This window comes from Thermobia domestica, chromosome 2 (genome assembly GCF_964235325.1).
Source record: "Thermobia domestica chromosome 2, izTheDome1.hap1.1, whole genome shotgun sequence".
Classification (NCBI taxonomy): Eukaryota; Metazoa; Arthropoda; class Insecta; order Zygentoma; family Lepismatidae; genus Thermobia; species Thermobia domestica.
The window spans coordinates 370,085,525-370,098,930 of NC_137455.1; the positions used below are offsets into that span (position 1 = coordinate 370,085,525).

At 35.9% G+C, this 13,406-nt stretch overlaps 1 protein-coding gene across 1 annotated transcript in view; it reads right to left on the bottom strand.

Annotated features, from left to right (window-relative positions):
• Positions 1 to 294: 294 nt before the first annotated feature.
• Positions 295 to 13,406, bottom strand: part of LOC145679620 (synaptic vesicle glycoprotein 2C-like) — a 29,492-nt gene continuing 16,380 nt past the window's right edge. The window contains exons 6-11 of the mRNA XM_081750196.1: positions 12,962 to 13,200; positions 11,939 to 12,123; positions 9,816 to 10,078; positions 6,147 to 6,306; positions 3,877 to 4,004; positions 295 to 646 (exon numbers count right to left, since the gene is read on the bottom strand). Coding sequence (XP_081606322.1) covers positions 591 to 646; positions 3,877 to 4,004; positions 6,147 to 6,306; positions 9,816 to 10,078; positions 11,939 to 12,123; positions 12,962 to 13,200 — 1,031 coding nt within the window. The 3' untranslated portion in view covers positions 295 to 590. The remainder of the gene's footprint in view (positions 647 to 3,876; positions 4,005 to 6,146; positions 6,307 to 9,815; positions 10,079 to 11,938; positions 12,124 to 12,961; positions 13,201 to 13,406) is intronic.

The following is a 13,406-nucleotide window of genomic DNA, read 5'->3' on the forward strand; positions in this document are numbered from 1 at the left end:
ACCCATCCTAGAGTTTGGAGCCCTTAAAAGTAGCTCTAACTAGCAATATTACAATCCACCGCCTCCCACAGAAGTCTGTCCTGGATCCGCCCCTGCCTAAAACTGCCTGTGGGCACCCCTGCTTTCATCCAACAATTTCGTTCCTATAGGTTTATATACTTTTTCGATCACATCCCTCACTTTATGAATTTGAAATTGTTCATAATTCATCCATTCACTAAATAAATAAAGCAGTACATTTTTCAGGTTTTATTTTTTCCTTATTAGATACAGTTACAGACCTAATAATAATAATAATAATGCTGACAACATAAAAACAATCAAAAACAGCATTTTACACTCTATCGTAGTAGTTTATGTAAAAATATATATATACATAAGACACATATATTACTAGGATAAATTGTTCATACATAAGCACTCTTGTATAATGTATACATATAGTCTTTTAAAATATATATATTTTGCATGTGGATTTTTAATTCCACATTTTTGTTTCGTTCTTTGTCGAGCTACTTTGCTCGAGCATACATATTTATATATATTAGTCTTATCACAGAGTTTATTTGTACGTTTCAAATTCGTTGTTGTCAACTTGCCGAATAATTTTTTGAATTTGGGAATACCAAGCACAGAATACCACTTCCTGTAAAGATGGAAAACAAAGTATATATGTTAGTTATTCTCTTGATGGTAAAACAATATTCTTTTTTGTAATTGTGTAACATTTACAATGTGAACATAATTTTTATTGGTTCCTTAATTGACATAACAATCAATGATACGTTTTATGTTTCATAGTCGATTGGAGTTTGCCAACTGTAATTTACACTATGTACGCATATTACTGAGCCTATAGTGTATAATTAGTACTTATCAGGCCCGCAACTAGAGGGGGGCCTGGCCCCCCTAAACTTTTCATGGCCCCTCCAGACCTCAATACAAAATGCTATTATTAATACAAAAATAACATTTTAGATATTTATAAGAGAATTTTTAATGACTTGGCCCCCCTATCTTATTCATGACCCCCCAAACTTCTGTGTCTGGTTGCGGGCCTGGTACTTATGTAGGTACTAAATGAGTCTAACGTAGCCTCATAGTTGTTTCAGCATTAGTTCACATTTTAGATTTTTTTTCAAACAGTAATTCCAAATAGGTATTCTATAACGTTGATCTACGTTTTAGAAATGTTCCAAGCTATTTCCTCATATGTCGGTTTAGATTTTTATTATTAGACCTAGTAATTACAAGTAATTATCAGGAATTGCAAATAATTTAAATTAAGAGAAAGGAAAGTGGGTCGTAAAGCAATATTAAAAATGTGAAAATGTGAAGCAAGTATCCACAGCATGGCAAGGAGCTTTAAGTATTCTCCCCCTAACTTTACATCTATCACATAAGTAATAAATTTGAAAGCACAAGTTCCGTAGTTACTTTACCGATATCTGGTCTTTGTAAGACTTCTATGACTGGAGATTATCAGATGAAAGTGACTAACGTTTGTCAAGAGTTCAAAAACATATATACCCGACGTCCTGCTATCGCTTACGGCTGGTACATGGTCTCTTCAAAGACGACCCTAATTGTCGATTGCAGTTCTGCGAACTGATGCGTGACCATATCGGTTTGTAGCCAGAACTTTTTGCTAAGATCGTACGTACGTGCTTCAAATTGTCAGGTCACGTGAACAGGCACAACTTGCTGTGCAGATGATAATCCTCGTATTACCATCATTTACTAAGTGAACCAGCCTGACATGGTGTGGTGTGCAATGTCCAGTGAAGGCGTTGTCGGATCAGCTGTCTTTAATGAAACTGTGGATGGGAAAAATTGTCTACAAATGTTTCGTGACGAGGTAGTACCATAACAGTACTAGAGCTAACTTCTGCGAACAGGGTTTTTTTTTTTTCACCAAGACAGAGCATCTCTCCACTATGCTTTAACATTGGTTCGGAGGTAGCAGCATCAAATTGACACTATGTTCACTTCACCTAACACCAATGGGTTTCTTTCTTTTGGGGGGTGTAAGAAGAAACAACTTTTACGAGAGAAATCCCAATACAGTTAATGATTTTTTTTTTTTTTTTTTTAATATCTCAGAAACATATATTGAAACTGATGCAGATAAGATTTTGTGACGTATTGTACGCCATGATGTTGTGGAAATGTTCAAAGTATGATGCAATGTTGAAGGTCAATTTGAGCACTTAGGAGATTACACTGTATTAAAAAAAAAAAGTAAAGTATTAAATGAATATATGAACAGTACTCAACAAATATGAATTATTGTCCTGGTGATGAAAATTTGTTAACTGACACTTTTTCATTCTTAATCCGGACGTAACTTATCTGAGAGCTTCAGCTGACAAATGATGTTAAGTCTGACCTGCTGCGACTCATAATCTAAATTTGGGATATGGTCTACTAACGCTATTTCGTCCCAAAATTTACTATATACCGTGTATACAGGGTGTTTCAAAACAACACCGACAACGTTTAGGAGGTGATTCCTGACACCAAGATAAAACAAAAAGTACAGACCAGCCTGGGTGCACAAATGCTTCCTTTTGGAGTTATAGGCTCCCAAAAACATGAAAAAATGAACTTTAAAGGTCCATAGCTCTAATATTATGGGACCTACCCTAGTTGGGTCAAGACTTCATTTAAGAACTAGTATGTGCCCTATCCAAATATCCATGTTTCAAAATCTTGCGGTTCTTCTGCAACAGGTTTTACAGAGGTAGTTGGTGAGTACTTCAAATTATATGCCCTTAGTCAAATTCGCTCTATAAAAATTGTTGCGTGAGTACTCTTATATCAGGCCTCATTTCAAACCAGTCTTCGCAAAATGTTCGTGGGTAACTATTGGTGATGAGTCTGTCAAGGAAAAAAAAATGTGGAGGATAGATAATTCTAAAATGGAAATTTGCGTCACTGATTTCATCTCAAAAAATCAGTAGGCTGTGTATGTGATATCAAATATTGCAAACTAAAACACAACTTTCGTTGCATTGACATAAACTGATATGAAATGAGCCCACAGAGGTCTTTTTTTTCCTTTTTTTTTCGATTACTTCGTTTGAAAGTGTAGTTTAGGTTTGGAAAAAATATTTACAGTTATGATCATCAAGTTTAGTACGTTATTATGATTATTAAAAATATATATATATTCTGGTATTTTTCTTACTCTTCACCACTTTTTTTGATTTTGATGTCTGTTTTATTTATCCAACAAAATTGTCAAAAGGAAAAGAAAACCTAGCTGATATGCTTTCAGTGCAAACCCAAATTTGCGTTTTGGTGAAGACCAGAATTGAGAGAATTGAAGAAGCAATTAAAGGTAGTGAACTGATGTCTAAAAAGCCAAATAATAATGGTACTGATACACTATGGACTGATCACGGGATCTCCCAGTGGATGTATGATATATGAACAATCATACTGCCTGAATTTAAAAAAATGAAATCTCTCAGTTTGACGTCCGACGATTTTATGCCCTTTAGGCTAAGGTAAACAATTATGTTAATGATGATGGAAGAATTAGTGGAATGAGAAAGTGGAGGACACAAGAGTACCTCGAGAAAACTCACGGACACGATGCTGTCCACCTTAAACTTACTTGGCCGAGAATCGAACGAGGGACTTCACACACCAGACTATTACTGAGCCACCGTACGCCCCTGCCTGGATATCATATGGATAAAGGAATTCCTCATATCTTCCTTTCTGAATTTGTTTCTTTTGCTTAATATGGTTTTCAAAATATTTTGTCCTCAGTCTCATGTCCCTCTGCATATTTCATAAATTTGACAATTATTAATTACAAGAAGCTTGGTTGCATTAATATCATGAATTTGTTTTTATTCAACTTACCTATAAGCATGGCTCCAAATAAAAACATAGGGACGATGCAATTTAAGTCAATGAGGAAACCAAATACCACGTTCCCTAGTAGCGCTCCACCTCGTCCAAAGATCAGAGAGAGTGCCACTGCCATTACCCTGAAACAAAGTACAATATGAACATAGTACATATATACTAGTAGTAGCGTACTCAGAAATTCGTCAGGCTCTCAAGTTCCTGTAATATCAGATGTTTGTGTATATACAGCATGGTCCGGAAGTGGGCGTACCCCTAATTGTATTTCTTCGAATACAATGTTAATGGGCATTCTTACCTGGAGATGCTTAGTGGTGATTGGTGCCTCAACTGGAAGAAAATGGTATCAAAGACATTGTTGTGATACAGCAGGATGGAGCACCAGCGCACACTTCGCGATTCACGTGCGCAATTACCTGAATCAGACGTTTCCTGGCCGCTGGATTGGAAGAGGTTGTGCATCTTCAACAGTTACCTTTGCCTGGCCTCCAAGAAGTCCCGATCTGACGACACATAACAATGCTCTCTGGAGTTTCATAAAGCAACAAGTAAGAAACGCTCGATATCACACAACGCAGGAATTACGAGCAGCTGTGGAACATGTCTTCACCCTCGTGACTCCGGAGTATCTGCGAGAACTTGGCGCAGAATTCAGATGTGTTACGACATGGATAGTGATCATACCGAAGTTTATGACTCTTAAGACTTCAAGGTAACTGTGTTCTATCATTAACATTCTACCATAAATAACATTATACTGTTGAAACTAAAGGGGGGTAATCCCACTTCCGGACCACCCTGTATATACCGCTTTATCGCTAACCTACATCAAGCACTACTAACACTCACTTAAATGAAAATAAGTTTGTAATTACTTACATATGAAACGAAACGAAATCTTTGAGTTTTACGTCTCACAGTTATGCCTGTTAAGCTAAAGAAGACTGTAATAATGAGAAATGAATGAAATGGTGGAATGAAGAAAGTAGGACGAAACGGGAAATCCCGAGAAAACCCACGAACTCTGTGTTTGTCCATCACAATGTACACTTGGCGGGAGCTGGGACCGAACCATTGACTCCACGCACCATACGTGAACGCTCTACCATTGAACCACCACCGTGTCTCCTTATTTATATAAAATTCACATGTAATCATTTCATGCCAAGCATAATATAGGCCCTAAATTAGAACTAAGATAGTCATTACGTAGAATTTCGTCAAAAGTTAGCGTTCAACCACTCAATTTCATTTCCTTTTAGGACAAGCGTGTTTCTAATATATATATATATATATATATATATATATATATATATATATATATATATATATATATATATTAGTAACTTCCCACAATTATGCACCGAGGCTAGGGAGACAACGGGAACGTAGAGTCCATTAAGATATTAGGGCTAAGAGTATTTACATATTAAATAAACTCAAAATAATTATCCTAACCATTAATATAACATATTTTATTAATATACGATATATTTTATAATGCTCAGTATACAGGGTGGTCCAAAAGTGCGGAAACACCCAAATAGAATCAAAACCTAATGTTGCCACGAGACTGACAGAACCATTCGAGATAAGACACAAGATGAGACGAGCAAATATTTTCAAGACAAAACACGAGATGAGACATGGTTTACACAAGACGACACAGAACTATTTGAGATGAGACTAGACATGCTTTGCACGAAGTGAAACGAGACAACCAAAATTTTCGTCTCGTCGCTACACTATTCCCTTCTAAATATAAAAATACTACTTGGAATACTGGTTGTGCTTCCTGTCTCTACAGCTTCGGTTGGACGAACCTTTTCGAAGCTGAGACTAATTAAAACATATTTGAAGAACAGAAAAAGATAAAATATGTTGAATGAACTTGCTTTACTATCTATTCACAGAGACTCAATTTTACATATCACTATCGATTGTCATTGACCATTTTGCTGGATCTGAAAACGCAAAACATTTATAATTCGTGAAAAAGATACACTAGTAGATAGTATTATTGTCTGTCTAGCACTTTCTTACAGTGACACAGATGCTTCTAACTGTGACAGATGCTTCTACAAGTGACACAGATACTCCTACAAGTGACACAGATACTTCTACAAGTGACACAGATACTCCTACAAGTGACACAGGTACTCCTACAAGTGACACAGGTACTTCTAACAATGACACACAATTATAACAGTTACCCACATACGCTACTTGTAACAATAGCTAATAAATGAAAAATATGTCCTTACCTGAGACTTGTTGGAAATATGTCGACCATAATACAGTAAATGGCACTGGAAGCGAGATTGGTAAATGCTCCAAATATGCAGGAGAGAACAAGATTTTGGTCGGCATTTTCGACGAAATACATTCCAAAGGCACAAGCACCAGATATAATATAACTTAATACTGGAAAACAAACAAAAAAAATCATTAAACTACATCTTCAGCACAGTCTTAGAATATTAAAAACAAATAAGGCCATCTTCTCTCGAGTTATTTATATAGTGTGTACCAAATATTTAAAAAAAAATGTTAGAATACGATTGGAGTATCATTCGAGAGCATGTTACCTACTATAACTGAAAAACCTCTTCCTTAAGAGTCTTCATCCTGGCGAAATTAAAATACCGCTAATTTTACAATAATTATGTGATATCTTCAAAAAGATAAAAGATAATCGAAATGTGGAACAAGAGCGCCCTAGACAATATTATTTTACATGAGAAACCGTTATCACGACTCACTTATCTGCTTTCGATTTCGAGCCATTTTGAAAATCGGCATTTATTTTCGCGTTTCTAAACTGAAAACGGAAAGCCACTAGGTGACTTGTGATAACAGTACCTCACGCAAAATAATATTGTCTAGGGCGCTCTTGTTATATATTTCAATTATCTTTTATCTATTTGAAGATATCACATAATTACTGTAAAATTAGCGGTACTTTAATTTCGCCGGGATGAAGACTCTTAAGAAATATAATAAGTTTAAATCAAATGACTGTACTGGCCCGAGTCCACGTCCTATCCACCAGCAGGAGAAACATGAGCCAAATATACTATGTAATAATGGGTATATTATATGTTTCACTAAGTAATTGGACCTTTATTCACTGGCTGTGTGAAGAACTAACTTCTTTGTGTTTTCTGAAGGTTGTCATCAGTCACAATGGTTGTCTGGTGAACGTGCTATTTTCTATAGGTCTTCTTCCTTTGTTGCAGGGCGATCACTACGCGCAATGTTGATCACTGCTTAACGTGATGCCACTCAGCAATGTCTGCCTACATGTGTTTTGTACGTACAGCTGCAACGTAATTTCCTGTCAGGTAATATCAGGTCTAAGAATAAGACGATATGGAAACTAGTAAGTTCAAACGGACTGGTATGGTTACTGATGAGCAACGAGAGATCCGGAGCAGATGTGGAAGTAGCACGTGAATCAACCGAATGCAGTTTTAAATTTGTACGTTCTCTCGCGCGAAAACTAGTCATCTACAAATCCATAGTGAGTTACGTACATCACCTGTACAATGAGGGTTGTGAGGAATGTGTGTGAATGTGCATTGATCCGACGAATTAATAAGACATGTGCTTTTTGGCGATAAATCTATCCTCCATTAAATAGACATGTCAACCAGCAAAATTATTGCATTTGGAGCGACAAACTTTAAGCGGGCTTTATTGAATGCGTATGAGATAGTTCCGAAGTCAACTTAAACTGGGTACCACACAGAGAAAAGTCAATGGACTATTGGTCAAGAAAGTGCGTTATCTGGATATTCTAACTGAATTCATGTAACCTCAACTTGAACATGATATCCTTAACACGGTTGTTTCAGCAGGATGGTGCTCCTCTTCATTACACTGTACGAGATTATTTCAACTGTTTTCAAACTGTTGGATACCTTGAGAAATCATGAGCAGTACGGTCACTCAACTTTACCCCCTTTTTGTGAGAGGACTTTCCAAACTACACATCTATAACATATCACATATACGTACATCAATACCTTTGAGAACCTCAAAGATCGAATTTGTCATGCAGTGTCAGTGGTCATGCTACCACTTCTGCGAGAAGCATTCCGTGTAACCGTACATAAGTAAAAATCAGACAATCATCAAGAAATCATATATGCTCTCTTTTTTAAAACCTATATTGTATTATTTTCATTTATTTTTCACTTTCATTGTCACGTTTACCTCAAACGTTCTACTGTATGACACACCGGTTGAGAATCACTGTCCTAAAGCATCCGTTGTAGTTAAGAGCATCTCCTACAAATGATGTTAAAAATACGTATATATCAAATTTAAAATTCTTCAAGTTCATGTTGTTGAGTTGAGAATAGGTGATCGTGGTGTCGATTCAGATACTTTAAGCAAAAGGCAGGCCTGTTGTTTGCTTAAAGCCTATTTTGTTCGAATTTTTCCAATATTTTTTCACTCTTATTATTCATTCACATTTGTTTTCGATCAGAAGAGAGTAGTAGTAGTAGTTGTTGTTGTTGTTGTTGTTGTAGTTGTAGTAGTAGTAGTTGCTGTTCTTGTTGTTTATTTCTGTGCTTTCAAAGTACAGCAAATTTTAGACCTGTTTCAATTTTACATGAATCATGTAGCTGTCATTAAAAAAAATCTTGAAACCCTATAATATTTCTCTATGTAAACCTAGTATTGAAAGGGAAATACATTTTTTCATCTTGCAAGGAGTTAAACCATGTGCAACTTTCTGGCTCGTCTTGCTTGCTATCTGCTATCGCCATCTCGCTGAGAAAGGAGAAAGAAGAAAACAGTTTCGCTGCTTCCGAAACAACGGAATTTTTTGGACAGGAAGGGAAAATGCGCCAAAATACACGTTTTTAATGAGAAGGTACACTATTTGTTCCCTAGAGTGTAGTGCTGTATGGATGGAGATACCTTTCGAGCTTTCAGAAAGTTGTAATGTGTAAACAGTAAATAGAAAGATCTGGTTGCAAGATTCCTTTTATGACAGCTACAAGATTCATGTAAAATGGAAACGCGGTCTTAGTACCTGAAAATTTACAATGCTAACGGAATATACCCGTGTTGTTATCTGAACTTATAGCTGGCAAGGAAGGAGGGTGATTGATTTTCTCCCAGTTTTTAAGAATTTTTCCCTTTTTGTGATTAATAGTCGGGAGAAGGTTTTGTACCTCGTCTCATCAGGAATGATAATGGAAGGTAGCATTAGAATTATGTTCCCTTTGTGTGTCAGAATACACTAGTAAACCCATGTTGAGCATAAACAGAGATATGTCTTCTCGGGAAATTTTATAGCAGCAGAGGGAGAATTTTCTTCCAGACATTTCCTGAAATAATTCTTCTAAGCCTTTTTCCCCCAATTAGCAGGGATCGACATGTTGGATCGATGTCTTCCACCTGTTTCTATATTGGGTCATATCCACTGTAACACCCACTGCACCATATGGTTCTTAATGCACTACTTTGGCTGGGATCAGGCTAGTTTCTTCATTCAGTTCTATAGCATCCATTCTTGGAACTACGTATTTTCCAAAGGTTTTCTTACATACTCAAACGATCACAGTCTACTTTCTTGCAGTTTCTACTACCTTTACCTTTCACCTTTACTGTTCCAAGGATCACTTCATTCTTAATTTTGTCCTTCTGCGTCACTGCACACATCCACCGCAGCGTCCTGAAATTAGCATTGCTTATATGAATGTCAAAAGAAGTAAAAAGATTAGGAGAATAAGAAGGTAATTGTTGTGTGACAAAGGGCATTACTCTTACATTAAAACCAAGGGGACATGCCTCTGAATTCGAAACAAGTATCCTGGCATTGATTGATTGAATAAACTTAGTAGTGGTACTAGTAGTAGTAGGAGAAGAAAGAGGGTGGTACTAATGATTACAATTACTACAAGTAATATACATACCTAAGAAGAATTTTATGCCAAGCTTATTGACACACAAAGGAAGCCAAATACTGGGAGGTATCGAAGCTAATCCTACAATAAGTGTGTTCCGATAAACAGAATTTTCAATGCTGTCAGCGCAGAACATCTCCTGAATGTCAGTCGTATTCTTCAACACAATGGAAGCCACCTCACACACGGAAGCCGTTCTGTTTGGATATTGTTGATAGAATGCGTCAAATCGCTTAAACAGTTCAGGAAACCATAGCATCAGTGTATAATAGCTGTAAAAAGAAAAGCAGTGTTAAACACGTTGGCTTATGTTAAATCTTATGGTTTCTTAGGAACAGCTTTGGACATAACTCATAGAAGTCTTAAATTTCTACACTCCTGTATTATTAGATCCGTTTTCCACACGGTATTATCTGAACTTTCTTTTCGAAGAAAGTACATTAGCAAATAATAGAAGCATATCAATTGTTTGGTTGAAGGCTTACGTTTTGAGATATGACTGCGTATATAGCTTTAAATGTGATCCAAGCCACGACTCGGAAAGATGAAAATGAAATATTCAATTTTATGTTCCACGATTACACGCTTTAGTTTAAAGGACATTGGTAATTTATGAGTTAATAATTATGAAATAATTCGTGGAAGGAAACTAAAGAACACAGAGTAAATCCACAGACATTATAATGTGCACCACAAATTTGCGTAGCCTGAGGTAAACGCTTTACCACTGAGAATTTCTACGGTCAATCGCTCAAGCAGCGCTGTTACAATACCGGTGGATCTACCTTTAGATATAAAATGATAAAGTATTTGTCATGCGCCATATTACGATGGATTTCAATTTAATTATCGTTATAATTATGTCCTTATTGAATTAGTTACGTTTCACTGGAAAACAGGATGAAATTTGAAAGTCTCAAATCAAGGTAAAGTAGGACAACTTAAAGGAAAAATAAAATAATGTAAAATTCGACTGTCTCGAAAGTCCTACTGCAATTAGTATAATTATAAATACCCAAAGTACCTGAAGACCTATTTTCACTTACAAGACTCAGCTCAGATAACTAAATAGCAACAAACGGAAAAGGAAGAAAAATAGAGACGTTGCAAGTAAAACGTAGACAAATTCACCAGTGTTCAGAAGATTCTGTCTACATTGCACTGAGCAGAGTAGCTCAGTGGGTCAGAGTGGGCCACATCTTGTTGACCCATGTACCACTGACCCACTCAGAAATCTTGACTCACTTGACCAACGACCCACTCCGTCTCTGGATACGCGTACAAACAGATAGGTGATAAGTACTGATGAATAATGACTGATAAAATTAGTTGATGTGGACGGATGAGAAACATCTCTTAGAAAACTTATAAATATGATATCGTCCACCAGTAGTTTCCATGGGCTGGTTTTGAACCTACTCGTAAAACAATTGCGCCTAAAGTGAGAGCTTTACTATTGCTGCAGGAGATCCTGATTCGTTTCTCTATGAAAGTCTAAAGAGAGTGGATTGCAAGTTAATCACAAACCGATGTCTTACAGATACAGGTAAAAGGGGTGCTTATTTTGATTCGAATCAACCAATCCTCTTGAACTGAAATATTGTACCTTAAATGCGTAGTATATGACCATCAGTTTTAAAACTTGTAATATTTATATTTCCTCTAAAATACCTTTATAATCGGTTATTGAAAGACTTTCCACAATGTTTAAAAAATTATAACTTTAAAAGAGTAACATTCTACGAAGAAATTATCTTTCAGCTAAAATAGCGAAACAAAATTTCATCCACATTGTCATGAAGAGTTACCTCCTTGCCTATAATGTAAATACAGTAATGTAAGAGTGACTTTGGTCTGACAGAAAATGATCCTGTTAGGGTCGCCATTTTAAAAACTGATGTGGAACCATTTAGGCGATATTTACGGAAGTACTCTTATACTACTGAGAATCCCACTCAATGATCCAAAACTTGTTCTACTGTTTATAAATACATATCATAGAAACTGGGTAAGCGATTGCGGCAAAATTTCTTAAAACGAAAGGTAGTGTTTCAAAGAGTACACTAATTAAAAAAATCATTTCTAGGAAAATTCAAACTATTTATAAATGGACTTCAATTATATGATCTTACCTTGTCATCAAACCAAATTGTATTGTGCATGTAAGTACGGTCCATTTTATCATTGGATACTTGAACAACCCTTTGCTTTGTGTCCAAATATCTGCTAGTAACGAACATGCTGCCTTCTCGCGCTTTTTGCAATGTCCAAAATTTGAATTTTTGTCGACTGGTACGTCCTTCTGGAGATTTTTATTCTAAAATAAATAATAATAAAATATATATTACTCTTTTCTCAGTTCCCACTTAACTAGTCAATACAATGTATTAAGTTTAAATGTTCAAAACTATAAAGTCACGTAATGTCGAAAGATTTTATACGGTTTTATAGTTCAACCACTAGAATCTTCAACGAAGGAGTAACTAACACATAAATATACTTTGAATCTTTATTATATTCTCCATATTCATAATATTCAGCAATTATCAGGGAGAAGGGTCGCTGAGATGAAGAGTGGTAGTTCCGATGACGTTTACATCCAAATATTTTACTGTCATTTTTACCAAACACATGACATAAGGAGTTGTGTATTTAAAGTTTTTATTTCATCCCAGCGAAGCGGGTGATTAACACTAGTGTATGTACCGTATAATTTGTCTGTGCAGTGGACTGTTTTGCCAGTGCTTGGATATGTGACCATTTGTTACAACAATATGGTGCTTACAGTATACAGTTCATATATCGTGTGACGAAAATTGTGGAGATACTTAAAGAAACAGAACACTCTTTTTAAGATGTCCCGTTTCGTGGAACAAGCGATGTGGTTACCACATTTCTCTTAACTTAAAGTTTGAAATTACATGCAAGCTCTTTGAACTTCGTCTAGGAGGTTAGATACTTAGTTGAGACTTGCAAGTGAAGATATTTGAAGTAGACTACACATCTTTAACATCATAAATATGTTATAAAAAGATACGTTAATATAGTTATTAATTCAAAGTTCACAAGGCACAAAATAAGGACTTTTTTATATAAAAAAACTATCTGTATCGAAGTACTAAGAAAATAAACTTAAAGAAAATAAGAAAACTTACTGGATACCAATCTGCAGGATTTCCCGTATTAATACTGTAGATCCTCCTGAAGACCATAAGAGCTGCTGAATATTGTCCACTGTCCATCAGAAACTTTGGTGTCTCTGGAAGGAACGCAAGACACACGGCAATCACCAATGATGGTACAGCACAAACAGCTACAAACGCATTCCAGGATTTGAACATAAAAATCGTAGATTGGTAACTCCAATCTTGAGGAATAACAAGCCATGCAAGTCCTGAAAAATAGTTAAGAAAGAAGTTGTGACACAGTTTTATATACTCCTTAGTGGCTGATGAACTCAATATTACTATCAAATCGAAATAAGCGTAATATGTAGCTATGACTTAACTCCTAAAAAGATACATTGAACATGTTTTTATAATAAATACAGACAGAAATAACTTATCCCTGTGGTTAATACGAAGGGCAATAAAGTTCCCG